The 17,119-nt window shown below is 39.0% G+C and overlaps 1 protein-coding gene across 2 annotated transcripts in view; it reads left to right on the top strand.

The window, feature by feature from the left end:
• The window catches only part of dennd2b (DENN domain containing 2B), an 82,994-nt gene that overhangs the window by 62,724 nt on the left and 3,151 nt on the right, over positions 1–17,119 (top strand). For both annotated transcript variants that reach the window (XM_088334403.1, XM_088334402.1), the window contains exons 11-17: positions 18–87; positions 2,042–2,119; positions 3,726–3,866; positions 3,999–4,147; positions 13,939–14,116; positions 14,898–14,939; positions 15,053–15,164. In XM_088334403.1, coding sequence (XP_088190529.1) covers positions 18–87; positions 2,042–2,119; positions 3,726–3,866; positions 3,999–4,147; positions 13,939–14,116; positions 14,898–14,939; positions 15,053–15,164 — 770 coding nt within the window. The remainder of the gene's footprint in view (positions 1–17; positions 88–2,041; positions 2,120–3,725; positions 3,867–3,998; positions 4,148–13,938; positions 14,117–14,897; positions 14,940–15,052; positions 15,165–17,119) is intronic.

Here is a 17,119-nt window from a genome sequence, read left to right as displayed (position 1 = left end):
TTTGTTCTATGTTACAGTGAGACCTTCTCGTTCATGTTGACGGGAGAAGACGGCAGCAGGAGATTTGGCTACTGTAGACGTCTGCTGGTCAGCAACCGTTTACCTCTCAGTTCTCTCTTTGCTTCTGTGCACACCCTGCCGAGCCTTGTTTGTTGTGACAGACATTTTCATTTTTGTATGAGCAAGCATTTTCCTGTGACGCTATAGTTGATTTTCTTGGCTTGGAGGAAGGTGAACAAGCAAACGCAGTGAAAAGAAAACATCACATTTGTACCACATGTGTTTGAATCACTGACTGTAGCTCAAAACGATTGGGCATGATAAGTAGGATTTGCTCCCCCCATCTTTGTTGGTTCTTGAAACAAGACACACACTGACTATTATTTTCATATCAAAAGCAATATCAAATGCTATGAAGTTCTTCAGGACATTTTCATCTTTATCATGTATAGTATACTTTAGTAATATGGCACAACTAATGATTCAAATGTGCAAAATTGTCAAAGGGGCAAGAATGAATGATTGACATTATTTGTTCAATCATCAGAAAGGTGATTGAGTTTGACCCAAGATAGCAAAGGTAGCTGAGCTTAAAGGTACAATGTGTATTATCCTCCTAGAAGTAAAAAGGAAAATTTAATTAATTAGAGAATAAAATTGTTTTCATTTAAATTTGTATTTTTACAATACTCTTAGTATTTGTCCTTATTTTACTTAGCATGAGCAAACCTAGATTACCACGATTGTCCGTAATCTTGCTGCTACGGGTATCGTAAAAATAAAAATTGACAAGTTGGGCGAAAAATAAGACGATATTTGTGTCGTTTGTTACTTTGAGTCTCCGTATTTCGTATACTTCCTTGTGCTTTGCGGCATTTGTTTTTGGTTGCATTATACAATACAGCGACATCCATGGGTCAAATATTGCACACTGTCCTTTTTAAACCTCAACTTTACGTTTATAAAATGATGGACACAATATTTCGTCATCTAACTGAAAAGGAAGCCTCATCCATTTTAATCACCGTACAACTAAACAGTTAAAGTACACGCTCAGTCAGGATCACCGTACACAGTCTGCTTCTTTGGCAAATGGTTTGAAACGATTAAGAACGTTTTTTTTTAGCAAAATGATAACATCACAAACACTGCAGAATTTGGCCTGTCGCTTTTTCTTCTGATCGAGCCAACCGTCATCTTTGTCTTAGGGAGTTTTTATTTGCTGTCGTTTGTGTGCCCAGGACAGAGTAACTGAGTCTCGTTAAATTTATAAGCACGTGAGGGTAGAGGCAAAACTAAAACCACCTAATGAAAGATTTTAACTGTGTAATTTAAGAACTTTTTTTTAATATGAAGCCACAGAGCTTTTTGAACGTTTATTGCGCTCTCTTCCCAGTTAATAGGTTGTGGTTTACTCAACTTCACAATGTTGGATTACAAATTATTCATACATGGAATGTTATGTACATTTTAAAAGGATAACCATAGAAAACATGCCCTTTGATTTATTTGCTTCGTGTGATGAGTCTGAATGTCTATTGAAGGTAGAACAAGACAGGATCTGCTCTCTTTCGGTGGCTTTGTTTCCCCCCTCTTGTCTGTCCAGCAAGTTGGCGGAAAGTGAGCATTCCTGAACACTTGAATCAAGCTCCACACAGTTGATTTAATCATCCATTTGGAAAGGCAGATGAGAAACAAGGGGAAAATGGTATACCTAATATGGACAAGAGTTTTGGCGTTTCTTGAGGCCTTGTGTGATTGTTTCGAAGAACATCCAGGCCTGCTCGTGGGTTTTCAGAAGCTAGATAGCATTGACAGTAGTAGATAAAGCACCTGTGTTTAAGAAACGACTCACCTCGGATAGATTTGAGGTTTCAGCGACAAATATATCAACAGCGTTAGCAGTCATTCTTCATTTTTTAGTTTAATTCACCACTTTTTGACCTCTACTCTTTTCTTTTTTGTATATAACCACTGCATAACCCTTAAAAGCTGATAAGTCTGTCATCGCTGCTGTTCCATTTTGTCTTTTTTCTTTCAGCCGAGTGGGAAAGGACCTCGCTTGCCAGAAGTGTACTGTGTCATCAGCAGGCTGGGCTGTTTTGACTTGTTCTCCACAGTGAGTACATGCAAACACACACAAGCACATGTGCCCTCAATAAGCAGTGTGACTGTGCCTTTAGATTAATTTAGACCTTAAGCTTTTTGTCTAGTCATTTGACGTCATGACTGAATTTCTCTTTTGCTTTTAGTTAATCCATAGTTGTTCTACGTACTTTGGCTTATAGTTTAATAATATCACAAGAGAGTGAACTGGAAAAAAGATTTAAAAGTGCATTAAATAATTTAAATTTTTTATTTAAAATTGCTTTCTGCAATGTACATTTTCATTGGTTATTCCTTCCAAGAAGGTACTTTTAATTTTTTTTAATTTTTTAATTTTTTTAAATTGCTAACTTTTTAATTCATTCAATTAATATTTAAATGAGAGAAATAAAACTCAATATTGATGCTCGAGAACAAAATGTTTTTTAATTTTACAAAATGATTCTCAAAATAAATCATAAAAATAAGAAACATTTGAAATTTAAAATGAGCATTGTTTTGTACTTATTGTCATATCAGCAATTTGAAAAAAATTAAGTTATAATATTCTCTTTTACAAAATAATATAAAGCTACAGTGAATAACCAAATGTAGGTCTAAAATGAGCCAAATTACCTGCTAGTGGAACACAAATTAACTTTGAAAAAAAACGTTTTTATAATTGGTCAATAGGTAATTTGCTATATCAGATGATTTTTCTTACATGATGTATTATTTTTAAACTTTACAACACACGAAAAGAGAAAAATACACGTAAACAAGGAATATATTATTTAAAATGAGCAAAGTTATCTACCAGGATAGTAATGATAATAATAATAATAATCATCATCATCATCATAATAATAATACATTATATTAATTAATTAATTAATAAATATAAATAAAAATAATACTTAAAATAAACTCGGTAAAAAGGAGAAAAGTTAGCAAAATGATCTATTAGTTCAAAAAGAAAATTTTTATTTGAAGGTTTTACCTGTTTTACCAAATTTTCCCTCAATTCTCTTGCTGGACATTTTGCAGTGCTCCACTTACAGTATGCCTAAAGGTGTACCAAAAGTACTGACTCTTTAGCTACTCCTGTGCCCATCAGCTTTTATCTTCCCCTTGAAGTCAAGTCACATTATTTGTATAGCCCTTAATCACAAAATGTCATTCACTTCTTAAGCATTTCAGTTTAAACATAAGATATTGTTCTTTCTCCATGCTCAAGCTTGATACAAAAGTTGCAGTTATTTTTAGGCCAGATGTGGCAGTCAAGTCAAGTCATGTTTATTTGTATAGCCCTTATTCACAAGAAGTGTCAAAGGGCTGCACAGACCAGAGATAATTGCAAACTACAGACTATTATTACACCATCCCCTGATCTAAAACCTACATGAGGGCAAGGAAAAACTCAAAAACTTCAACTTGAGGTAGTCACAAGTAGAATTGTGGCAACCTCTGCATTGCAACTAAATCCAGATGTATAAAGTCTATGGTACCAATAAAACCAAATTGGTCAAAATGAAGCCCAAATTACATTAAAATATAATGTGCGGCAGGCTTTGTGCTATTCAGAGAATAATACTTCCTGATGTTTCAGGTATCCCTCATTTGTCCTCCTTCTCATTTAGATCTTGGATGAGGTGGAGCGGCGACGAGGAGTCTCAGCAGCACTTGTCTATCCCTTCATGAGGAGCCTGATGGAGTCGCCCTTTCCTGCCCCCGGAAAGCTCATCAAAGTCAAGACCTTTCTGCCTGGTGCAGGAAATGAGGTCAGAGCACAACCTGTCTGCATCAATACACACAATAAGTTCTATTAGTACTTACAGAATTTAAACTCTGTGAACTACTCTTTTTGTTGATATCTTCTTCCACATAAATAAGTAGATTCTGTGGTTGTTCAGGTCATCGAGTTGAGGCGACCAACCGACTCTAGACTGGAGCATGTGGACTTTGACAGTCTGTTTAGTTGCCTCAGTGTTCGCCAGGTCATTCGGGTCTTTGCCTCGTTGCTGTTGGAGCGCAGGGTCATCTTTGTGGCGGATAAACTCAGGTGAGCCTCACTTTTAGAAAATTAATTTCATGTAGTAAAAAATAATAATTGGGAAGCCACAGTAGAACTACTCATCAAGTAAAAACAATAATAAAACACTAACATGAATTGATTCAGGGTACTCACGTTGCTAGCCATTAGCTCTGGTTTCTGTACTCTTTCCTTAGAAAAACAAAAAAACATTAGTGCCCGGAATATAAGTCAATTGTTGGCAGCTTATGAACCGATGCTGCTGAAAACATCAACACTATCTTTCAGTGTAGAAAAAGACACTGCAGATTTTTGGCACAATGCTAGCTCTTAATGCAGAACAATTTAACGCTGAAGGGGAAAGAGAGGACAGACAAGTTGGCAAAGAGAGCACTGTGCACAAATAGAGTTGAAATGCAAGTAATCATTACTAGGGCATAAATTTACATGTAAAATTAAAGGAAGAGTTCATTGGTAAGGGCACAGCATTAGGGTCAGAAATGGCAGAGAGTGATACCTGTGTAAAAATTCAACAAAATGTTAGGACAGCAAGTATTGATGGCAAGACAGAAAAGTGATGACTGTACTGACGAGCCTAAGGATTGGACACAGTGCCTTGAAAAAAACATTAAAACAGATGGGGAAACATAACACTGGATTGTGTGAAGACTGTCAAATGGAAGAATCAGTAGAGCATAAAATAATGGAATGCAGAAGGTACGACATGCAAACGGAGAAGATAAAGAAGGGGCTGGTAGAAGAAGGAATACAAGACACGTCACTGAAAGGATTTCTGGACTCAATTAGGTCGCAACGAAGGATTATTTTGCAATTTTTAAGCATGGGACTTTTTAATAGAATTTGAAGGGTGGAACACAGACAGAAATCTGTGATGACAGGGGGTGGTAATTCACCCAAATGACACTACCAACTGCTGTTTAACTTGAGGAAGTAGACAAAGAAGTTGGTTTTCGTCATGAACAAAGCTAGTGTTACCTTCTGTTGCTAAAGAAAACAATGCTAATATTTGGCGTGAAAAAAGACGACCATTGCTTTCTATGCAGAAGAAATCAAAACTATTTCCAACGTAAAATAAGCTACTTTTTGTCATAAAATAAGGTAATACTAGTTTTTATTTCTCAGAACTAGATGACACTATTGATGAGGCTGGTTTCCAACATGGAAAAATATGACTCTTATATGAAGTAAAAAAAAAGTTAGGTTTTAGCTCGCTCAAAACACGCAATTGTGCGTCTGTAAAATTATGTGATTTTTTTCAGAATAAGTCACTCATGTGTCCATATCTTAGGGACTGCCAACCTATACATATAGAGTCTCTATGTGTTGTTTTGAATGCTGGAAATCAGGTATTGCCATTTCTTTTGTAATTAAATGTATGAAGTAATAGAAATATGCTATAAATAATGCTAGCAGTTACCTGGATTTGATAATGGTAAATATGGTTATTTGATAATGTAAGTAGTTGCAAATTTAATTTACATTTTTAATGGAATCCATTTTTTGCCTCAAAGGGAAATCATCCCCAAATTTGTTTGTGTATAAAATATAGTAATTCAGCAGAGTGACCAAAAACCCAGTTCTGGGGTGAGGCATGTGTGACTGTAACTACTGTGAGATTTAGGAGGGGATCCGGATAAAGGAACTGATTGCACCATTCATTTTGGTTGTTTTCCATGTGCGTCAATTCAATTTTGGAAACAAATGCCATTTGTATCCTCCTACGTCATCCTAAGTGAACCAGGAAAAGTATCTAACAAATGGATTGACTAAGATATGCATAGTTACTGTGTTCTTTTCTCTCAAGTACAATGACTCATGAGGAGTTCTGGGGGTTTCGACTTGTCGCTGGCTTGCGCGACTTTTTTGGATCACTGGGGGCCAGGGTGGAATGAGAGGAGACCCAAGTTTCCACGCAAATGAGGCCAGTATAAACAAACACCAGCAAGGGCAGTGGCTGAGCAAGGGGACGGAATGCACTTCCTGTGTGCTGCTCCTCCGTCAGCGTTTCTGATGCCAGCCCACATGTGCGAGTGTTGAAAATAAACCATGAAACCAAACAGCCCCTTGTGCAAAAAGATAACATCTTGAGTTACACAACTTGCATCATACAATTATTTATAATGATGGCATCTACAAGTCATAACGAGGCCGTCAGTAAAAATGCAATGGCTCTTTGTTTGGATTAGTAAGAGCGCTTACGTGCAGAGCTCTTGATTTCTTCACTTCAAGGCTGCATTAATGGCTGCCGTGATAAAAGAGCGGCTCCCTTCTGGGGTTTAGTTGCGTTATTCATTCCTAAAATAGCTCCTCCGTGAATGATGTATGCTTTCCCTGGAAATGTACATCCCAAAAAGAGGGAAGCTGTGAGAGGAAAAACTGTGAAACAATAGTTTTTTGTTTTGTAGCCATGTTGTCTGCATGTGGCCATTCTAATAGAATTTCCACATTTTCAAGAACGTTGTTGTTCTACATTCCTTAAAGTGCAATTATTTTCAATTGGCCGTTTGTTCTTGCACTGTTAAATGATTAATCGGATAAAATTTGTCACCTTTGACTCGTTCGGCTCAGTCAATCTCCAGAGTCTTGGCTTGATGCATGTTGTATGCTTTGTAATTGAACACTTTTAGTTGTGAATTTTGGGAATGATAATCGATTCAGAGCAATCTCTTTAAAGCTTAGAGATTCTTCTTTGTGTCTGATTTCGTGCAGCAGCTCTCAACTAATCTGACGTCTTGACCTACCATCCCACCCTCATTACAAGCCGCGACCCAGATCAAAAAGAAATTTCCACAAAAATGTCCATCAAAACCAGAATACTTCAAGTAATAAGATCACTGCTCAATTAGCTGCATTTTTAAGGAAATTCAAAACGCTTCACTTTAGTGGCTTGGTCTGGGATTGCATTGAATGCCAGTTTGTTATTTTGTCTATCATTGCACACTGTTGTTGGTTGTTATGACTATTAATAACTTTGCACATAATGGTCGCTATCAGCCAATCATGTTGCATTTTGTTCTTTAATTTTTACACCCTTTAGAGCGGATCTGCTTTTTGTAAAAATGGAGATTTGATAAAAAGGGCTCAAGTGAGGGCCTCTAGAACAGGTTGGAATTTCTTATCTGAAGTTTCTCTCTACCCTGTTCTCTGTCCAAGTTAATTGATTTCTTATCCCCTATTTTTGAGTGTCTACTAAACTTTAAACTTAACAGTCTTCAAGATAATAAGATCCATCTATCCTATATTCTATTAAGTATTTGTATTTTGGTAATGCTCAACCTGTGTAAATACAATTTATCAGTCTTTTTCTATGGTGAGAAATGGCAGGTGTCAACTCTATTTGCAGGTAATTTTTGCCATCTACTGTTGAGGAGTTTAAAGAAAACCATAGTTTTTGTGTGTATGTGTGTGTGTTTTTTGTTTGTTTTCAGCAATATTTTGCAATGGCAAAGCTCTGCGACCCACTCTTGGGGCCTGACTCACAAGTTGAGGAACACTGCATTAGTGGGAAGGGCTACCTACCAGTTTGATATATATAGTACATGTTTTTACATAAATTATTACGCCATAACTATATGTCACTATTTTAATATTATGTTATAACTATTTTGAAATTAGTGGCTAGGGTCAAAAAGCCAACCACAAAAATATATTTCTATACATGTGTATATCACTGATATTTGTAACTATTTCTAACATGAGGTATTCAACCGGTATTATTAAGAAATTATCTTGTATGTAATCACGCAAAAAATTAATGGTTTCTTATGTTAGTTATAAAACAGATACCGGCAATATGAAATACTTCGTATGAATCGTTTCCATTGTTCACATTCACCCATTAATGATCAGGTATTTCGTAAACCGGTTTGCGGCTATTCACTGGTTCTTTTGGGGCTACCTGGTGTACGTGGGCATGATGTTGTTGACCCCTGATGACAACCCTTTATCTTATTAAAATAATTCTATTAACTCTTTATACCTACAATGTCATTAATGATTCAAGCGTATGCTCCTAAGAAAGATCATAAATGGAGGATCTCTTCTTAAGTTAGGAGCTTTAGTTTGACAAACTGAACATTTCGGCACCTTCTTGTAGTGTGTAGAGGAACTATACTGCCACAAATTCATTTCCCCTAACTTTTTCCAACCACTGACTCTGCTTACATTTCGAAAGACTCACAATTCATTCACAGGACTCTCCAGCTGTATAAGAAAGATTTGAAACCCCAAAGTCTTCATTTGTAATCAAACAATTGATTCACATATGTGTTATGATTGATGCCAGATAATTATGTGCGTGAGTAATCTGTGAGTGTGAGTAATCTGTGTTATTTATTTACTGAAAATACTGCAATTTGGGTTTAAAACAACATTACTTCACTCAAGGACATATTTTAAGGCTACTTGTTTTTAACTCCAAATTTTGCTGTGACTGGGAGCATGATATTACGGTTTATCATTGCAGATTGTTTATGTTTCACTGATTATGTTTCATGTGTGTGAAGTTACATAAAAAGGCAACTTTCGTTATTGCTGACTGTTGACGACAGCGCTACTCCAAAAACATTATAAAACATACCATGCTTCTTCCCAGGTCTTGTTCTTGATCCAAACTTATTTGTCAGTGCTCTCCAACTTGTCTATGTGTCTGTGATTGGTCCTGGGGTTTATTTTCACTCTCTTGTGAAACTGAACGGACTGTATGTAGCGGACCAGGCTGGGGAAGGGAAGGCGGAGGCAGGTCAGCCTCTGTCAACAAGTGACGGATCGTGAGAAAGACGGGCTGCTATTTGGGATTTGGATGTTATACCGCAGCTGTCAAAGGGGAGCATAACTGCTGCGTTTTGCAGGATATTTGCGTCAACGGGGCCCTGATTTAATGGTTGCGGCATGTACACTTGTTGTGACGTGATGATCCCTGTGCTAGGTTCTCTGCAGACGTGGTTTTGACACATCAAATATGTTTCACTTTATTGTAGTAGTCAATAAACGGGTCAAAAGTGTTTGGCCCTCTGCATATTTTGATGACCTGTAACATATGCCCATTAACACACAAAAAAAAATCGCTGCCTTAATGAAGCTTATTTCCCGACTTCAAAATAGAAAGGAACAAAAATGAATGCTGTCAGTAGGGATTTTTTTTTATATAATATAATCATAATTGTTTTAATTGTCATTGAAAACAACACAGGTAACATTGTTTACAGTGAAATTAGACATGGCACTCCAGGAAAAAACTAAAGAGAAATATATGATAAAAAGAATGTGAGTATAAATAGGAACTATTTAGGATATAGTGCTTGAAGACTGGCCCAGGTTGCATGTGCATCAAAACAACAATGCAGTGAAAAAATACCACCTTACTGATAATTTCACTCATATTAAGCAAAGATTTTGTAATAAAAAAGAGGGTAAATAAATTAAGAAAAAAATAACTAAACATGGGCAGCACGGCAGCGCAGTGGTTAGCGCATGTGCGGCACAGTTCATGTCTTGGGAACCTCCTGCGTAGGTTCAAATCCAGCTCCAGACTTCCTGTGCGGAGTTTGTATGTTCTCCCCGTGCTTGCGTGGGTTTCCTCCGGGCACTCCGGTTACCTTCCACATTCCAAAAACATGCATTTCAGGTAAATTGGCCGGTTCAAATTGTCCCTAGATGTGAATGAGCGAGTGAGTTGTCTGTCCCCGTGTGCCCTTGGCTGGCAACCAGTTAAGGGTGTCCCTTGCCCACTGCCCGATGATTGCTGGGATGGGCTCCAGCACCCCCGCGACCCTACTGAGGATAAGCGGTGTAGCTAATGAGATGAGATAAGATAACTAAACATCAATTAGCAATTAAAAAATATAATAAAGTAACTGCTCAGATTTTTAGTTTATGCTACTTTTTGTTGTCAGACAGGATGTAAGGAAAACTGAGATCACTTGCACTCGTTTCTTGGTTTTTATTGGAAGAAAGGAATGACAAGACGTGAATCTTCGATTCATTGTTTGACGGATTGTCGAGACTTGACAGGCGGGTGAAGGCTTGGCGGGAATGGTCGCGGACAGGCGTAGTCGTCGTGTTGTTGGTTGGGGCTGGAGAAGAAGGGCGTCGTTTTGTTCGGAAGAGAGATCAGGAGTCAGGCGGGCAGGGCAGGTCGTAGGCAGATTCGGAAACGGGTCGGCAACGGAGATCAGGTAGAAAAACAGGAGGCAGGCATAGAGTCGGAGGTACGGGCTTTCTGAGCAGATGGCAACAGATCGCAAAGTACAATCGAACAAAGTGTTACCGGAAGCTGGGGATTTAAATATACAGGGTGTGCCAATCAGCTGTCCTGGCTGTTGGCGCCAAATCCTGAACACAGGTGTTCCCGATCCGAGTGATTGTGACATTTGTGGCACATTTCAAAATTTCAGATATCTTTTAAGGTACCTTTCAGTAGCCATGTACCGCCATTTGAGAATCACGTTCTTAGTTTAGACCAGGTGTGTCCTCAGTAATTCCTGCGGGAACCAGGTAGCCCCATAAGAGCACCTGAGTAGCCCATGGACTGGTTCTGAAAGTAGCTCACTAGAAATGGGTCAGTGCGGTTTTTTTTTTAAGGAAATCGTTAACCGGCATTAGAAATCATTGACATTATCAGTGTTTTCAAAAACCTGTGCTTAATTTAAGCCTGCTTCTAATAATTACAACCTGGTTGTCAAATCCAGGTTTAGATCAATATAAATATGCCATTCATGCATGTTAAAGTAAACATGCTAAATTGTAATATACAGGCCTCAGGATGTGACCTTAGGGCCCGGTCACACAGCCGTTTGTGTCTGTATCGCGGGTAAAATTTTGCGTTTTTTTTTTGCCCGTGGTTGCCCGCGATGGAAAATGCGCAAAATTGGCCAACCCGCTTTTCATCGGTGGTATGCCCGCAAAACAGACGCCGGCGACTGTTCCGCTTCCTCATCGCGTCATTTCAGCGTCATTTTCTCGTGTGGACCACGGATATAAAAGCTGCCGAGCCGGCGTTATGCCGAGAAATGCATCCTTGCCGAGATTTGCATCCCCTCGCTACTACAACCACTTTTACCTCGTTTTATCTCACTTTTATATCACTTTTAGGGAATTTAATGGCGAACATATAACCAAAACCACTTCGTCTTGCATTTGTTGGGAATGTAATACAACTTAAACCATTCCGTCTTTGTATTTGTTGTGAATGTAATCGAACGGTAATGCACGCCGTATACAAATCACTTTTGAGCACGTAACATGTTTATTTTGCCTTTTTCTATTCAAATCGCTCGTATTGAAACTGTTATGTACTCTACCATAAAGCTTGTTTCTGCATAATAAGCTTTACGGTAGAGTGCATAACAGTTCTCAAAAGTGATTTATATACGGTGTGCATTACCGTTCGATTACGTTCACAACAAAAACAAAGACGGAATGGTTTATGTTGTATTACATTACCATCAACTGCAAGACGAAGTGGATTTGGTTGTATGTTCGCCATTACATTCCCTAAAAGTGAGATAAAACGAGGTAAAAGTGGTTGTAGTAGGGATGCATTTCTCGGCATAACACTGGGCTGTAGAAAATCATAACCGCTCAAGACAGTCCCGTGAAGATCAAGATTTCAAGCTATGGCACCGAAGAAGCCAATATGTCATTATTGTAGTAGTTTTTCATTTTTATTTTATTATCTTGTTATGAAATGAAAAGAAATGTCAAGAAATAAAAATGGATTAAGACGAGGTCACTACGGTGACGGGGATCCATGTCCACCCCTTGACGTCTCGAGCACAACTGACGTGTGCTCGGCAAATCGCGCTGTATATACGCGGAGAAAGGCGTTTGACCGTAACACGCTAATTTCACGTAATAACACCGCGATACAGGTGCAGAACATGCTATGACCATGCTCCACCCACGATTACCCGCTGAAATTTCCCGTCCTACCCATGTGTAACCACGCCCTGGCCGCGGCCAGAGCACGTCGTTCCGCGTCATTTCCGCGTCATTACCTCGTGTGCCGCCCGCGGTTAACACGTGGTTTTGAGCAGCGCAAAACTTTTTCGCGCTGCCAACCGCGTGTGAATTTCCGACCGCGTGTAAAGCACTGCTGTATCTCGTCTGTATGGCGATCTCAAAGCGTCCGATAGCGTCCGCCTCACAGGCAGAAATTTCTGGCCATGATTCAGCCGCCAACGGCTGTGTGACCGGGCCCTTAGGATGTATGAAAAGTAGGACTATTGGTTGTATCGGTGCTTGCTATCAGTTTTTTCTGTCTCCTTAAATTGGGTTGTTTGGGTGTAGAATTAAAAAGGCTGTTGAAAAGCTCAAATGGTTAGTGATTCTATACTTCTGTGGTGTTCCGCAGGGTTTAGTACTGGGCCCCCTTCTTTTCAGCATTGATATGCTTCCATTAGGTGATATTATTCGCAAGTAGAATATCAGTTTTCATCGCTACGCATATGACACTCAACTATATCTTCCGATGGAGGAATCTGCCACACTAACTGTGGAAATTTGGAGAACCGAGATAACAGAATAGATGTCACTCAACCTCTTGCGCCTTAACTCTGAAAAGACCGGAATGCTAGTTATTGGTCCATCTAAATGCCGTGACTCGTTCTCAAAAACGGCTCTGAACATTGACAAATGTAATATGACCCAGAGTGACTCAGTCAAAAATTTAGGTGTCATATTTGACCCCGGTCTGTCCTTTGAAACACTTGTCAAGAATACTACTAGAACAGCTTTTTTCCATCTTCGCAACATTTCTAAAATTCGCCCTATGCTGTCTCAATCGGATGCGGAGATTATGATTCATGCGTTTGTTACCCCCCGTCTTGATTACTGTAATGTACTACTCTCTGGTCTCCCAAAGTCCAAAATCAAGAGCCTTTAGCTGGTACAAAATGCTGCAGCAAGGCTTTTAACTAAGACAATAAAGTTTTATCACATTACCCCGATTTTAGCTAATTGGCTCCCTGTTAGCTTAAGATGTGATTTTAAGGTTCTGTTGGTATTATACAAAATCATTCATGGACTTGCTCCCTCATATCTTTCAGATATAACATCCCCCTATGTTCCGGTCTAGAGCCTTCGTTCTGAAAATGCTGGTCTACTGGTGATCCCAAGAGCCAAGAAGAGATCCGCAGGTTGTAGAGTGTTCTCCATTCGAGCCCCGGTGCTGTGGAATGCTCTTCCCCCTAAATTCGATCTGCAACCTCAGTGGAAATGTTTAAATCTAAGCTTAAAACTCACTTCTATTCTATAGCATATGAATAACTTATATTTTATGTTGATAATATCTGTGTATTATTTACCCTCATGTAGGTTTTAGATCAGGGGATGGTGTCATAATAGTCTGTAGTTTGCAATAGTCTTTCATCTGTGCAGCCCTTTGAGACTCTTTGTGTTTAAGGGCTATACAAATAAACATGACTTGACTTGATTTCAGATTATTCAACATAATTTTACTGAAGTTCCAAAAGAATCTGCAAATGTAATGTTTATGATTTCACTCTCATATATTGTCGTTTTTAACGGCGGTTAGCAATACAGCCCCTCCTATTCATATGCTTGTTATCTCCTGAGAAGCGTTTTAATACTCCGAATTTTGCAACCCTGGTTTTGGCAAAGGCTTAGGTGCATTATACTGTACAATGATGTGTTGAAGTGTGAAAGTATCGTTACACAGTTTAAGAAAATCCAGTGGTGACAGGGTCTAAAACGTGTGATAAAACAAAGCAGAATTGATGTTGTTGTGTGGCCTGAGCAATGCAGTGATGAAATCCTTCGTGTTTGTCTTTTCTGATAAGTACGCTGTCCAGCTGCATTCACGCCGTGGTAGCACTTCTCTACCCCTTCTCGTGGCAACACACCTTCATCCCTGTGCTCCCCGCATCCATGCTGGACATTGTCTGCTGTCCAACACCTTTCCTGGTGGGGTTGCTGTCCAGCTCCTTGCCCAAGCTGAAAGAATTGCCCGTAGAGGAAGTGAGTACACTCGGGATTGACCGATTTTATAAGCCACTGAGTACAACTCAGTACAAATGTTGTTATTGTGCATTTTGTTCAATTAAAGTCATTCAACTGTTTCATTCAAACGGAATCCCTCTTAGATCCTATTTTAGATATTCAAATTTATTTTAGATACTCATTGTTCCTGTTCACTTTATTTCACCGAGGTAATCCAGCTGTAAGAGAGCTGTCCAACTGCTTTACACAGAAGTAGCAAAGCTTCCGTCTTGGGGTACTTTTCGAGTACTGTTTGGATTAATCTTGACTTGTCTAAAGATCTGAAAGATATTGCTATCCTTCCAATATCAGCCTTCTTTTAGCGTATCAGTACTCGCGATGACCTCGAGTTTTACTAAATAGCTAATTATGTTGGCCAAATTTTTTCTCAGACTCATTTGTGTTCCTCGTAAATCCTTATTGAAAAGCTTGCTTCATACAAAATCAGATGGCAAATGTGAACATTCAATTGATTCAACGTGACAACTGTTAGATATAAGGATTAAGAAACCAAATACAGGAAAGGGACAAATTCCTTTTTAAGTATATATTTGTACAATTAGGTGCTTAGCAATAAAGTTTTAGCGGGCTCATTCTGACAGAGCATAGATCCATCTGATTACAGCTCTCACCCACATCTGTTGAGCATCCATGTTGCTTGCGATTTTGCCAACTGAGTCTTGGATTATTTGTTGTTAGCGTGTCCTTAAAAACATTGATGGAATGCCGCTGTGGTCTGACTCTTTTCACTTCTCGTCAGGCATTAATGGTGGACCTTGGAACCGACCGTTTCATCAGACAGGTTCGTCTTGTACTGCGAGTAGAAAGATCTTTAACTAGGCTGTAAGGCATCATCCTGTAAAATGTTTATTGCCAGTGATTGTTCTGTTTGTCTTTTCATACGTTTGTTTATAGATGGATGACGAGGCCTCGCTGTTGCCGCGGAAACTTCAAGCTGCTCTGGAGCAAGCGCTGGAGCAAAGGAATGACATCATCAGTCAGGACTCAGACAGCGAGTCGGATGAAGGTAAATACGTGACAACTGTGACGGGATTGATGTGCCCCATGTTGAGAAAAACAACAGCTTCTCTATACAAATGTATAGTTGATGACATATTAACATTGTCTAATAAAAAGCCAAATATCAATAAATTGAGCCATGTGAGAAAATTTTATGTAAAATGATATCTTCAAAAAATCTGACTTGCACAGTCTCAATATGCTGTTATCGTTCTGAATAGTTCAAAGGGACACTGTGTAATATGTGTCCTCTAGATGTTGCTGTATTGTGAGATGCAAGCGAAAACAATTGCAACAAAGCACAAGTAAGATTACAAGAGAGACAGAGACTCAATGTGACCAAACTGCATTTTTTTGCCCAGCCTTTCACAAGGGTTTTGGTTTTTGAGGGTACCTGTAGTAGCAAGATGGTTGACAATTATGTCAGCTCCCTCACATAACTTATATCTATCTATCTCTAAATGTATTTATGTATAAATTCCTGTGTGTGTGTATTCGTATGTGGTTTATAGGCACCAAAACTGCTTAACCGATTTTCGGGAAAATGTATCCAGTTGTTCCTTAGGCCTCTGGGGGTGATTTTGCTAGGTTTCATGTAATGGCACCTCCAATAATACAAACAAAATTAATAAACATGTTCCGTCTTTGTTGCAACCTAAGGTCCAACCCTACATGGCAGACTGTACAGGGTGGGCTGACACGCCCTCTCCTATTGGGCGAGGTTGTGAACCACTGTTACCTCCCAGTAAATTGGCGCCTGGTAGTGGTCACACCTGAGGCCAAACCTGGCAATTACCCTGGGAACTGTATTTAAGAAGAGCTGCCCAGAGAGAAGAGGCAATAGGAAATGAAGGTGGGCTTGGTAGAAAAAGGGGTAAAGGAATTTTCACTAAAAGGATTGCTTGACTCGATTAATAGTTCTCAACAGAACTTTTTAACAGAATTTGAGAAGTGTAAAGGTGATGAGGATCTGTAATGATTGGGGGCGGTATTTCACCAAAGTGATGGATGCCAACCGCTGTTAACCTCAAAGAAGAGAAGAGACGATCACCCAGCTGGGGGAGAGAGAGCACCAGCCCCTTTAAAAGTTTAGGGAAAGTGGCCAAATTTTTTTGGGAGAGTAAGAAGTGTAATTCCGTTATGTTTAGAGTGGAGACAAGTCAGAACTGGACGGAACCCTAACCTTTAAGGGAGCCAGGCCTGATTTGATTTTAACTGTTTGCGCTTTCTGCCATTTACTACTGGAAGCCTACATCAGATCGGAGAAGAACCTTTGTTTTTGGACCTCATCCCCAATTTCCCCGAACCATTTTGTAGTAGCGAATAAACTTTTTGTTCAAATCTGGAAATCTGTCACTTGATTGTGTTACCATCTGTAAAACCTACCTTTGATTCCCGGGTTGCCACATTGTGTACTCTGGAGGTGCATGGGTACATGTGGCTGGCCCTTTTTTAATAAACCACGGCCCCAACAACCTCGCCCAAGGAGGATGGCCCGGTAGAATAAATACAAATGTCTTGACCTAACAGTATTTTCAATAATGCATGTTTTTATGACAGTTCATGTCTTTTTGATTCTTATCAAATATTGTTTTTAAGTGGATGAAGTTGTCTTAACCACTTGAGGGCACTTAATAATACACAATTTCCATTTGATATTTTATTTATGGTGACAGAGTTTTTATTTAAATATACTAAAGTGTTGTCAATGTTTAGTTAAACAAAGTAATTCATTTTTCATATAAGGAGGAAAGATGCATAGGAGTCAAATGTCTGAAAGGCAGCCAAATACCTTGTCTAGTGACTATTTGTGTGATCATATGGATCTGTTCGAATTATAAGCAGGGTTCTTTAAATCCTTAAAAATGCTTGAATTTTCATGTTTTCATGGATTAAAAAGTGCCTGAATTTTGGGTTAAGTTCCTATAAATGCTTGAAAATGTTGCGATGATCACAACATGT

The sequence above is a fragment of the Urocampus carinirostris genome, chromosome 4 (genome assembly GCF_059441175.1).
Source record: "Urocampus carinirostris isolate Australia breed hairy pipefish chromosome 4, RoL_Ucar_1.0, whole genome shotgun sequence".
In the NCBI taxonomy this organism is placed as follows: Eukaryota; Metazoa; Chordata; class Actinopteri; order Syngnathiformes; family Syngnathidae; genus Urocampus; species Urocampus carinirostris.
Note: the sequence above shows the minus strand (reverse complement) of the source record. Positions and strands in the feature narration are given on the sequence as shown.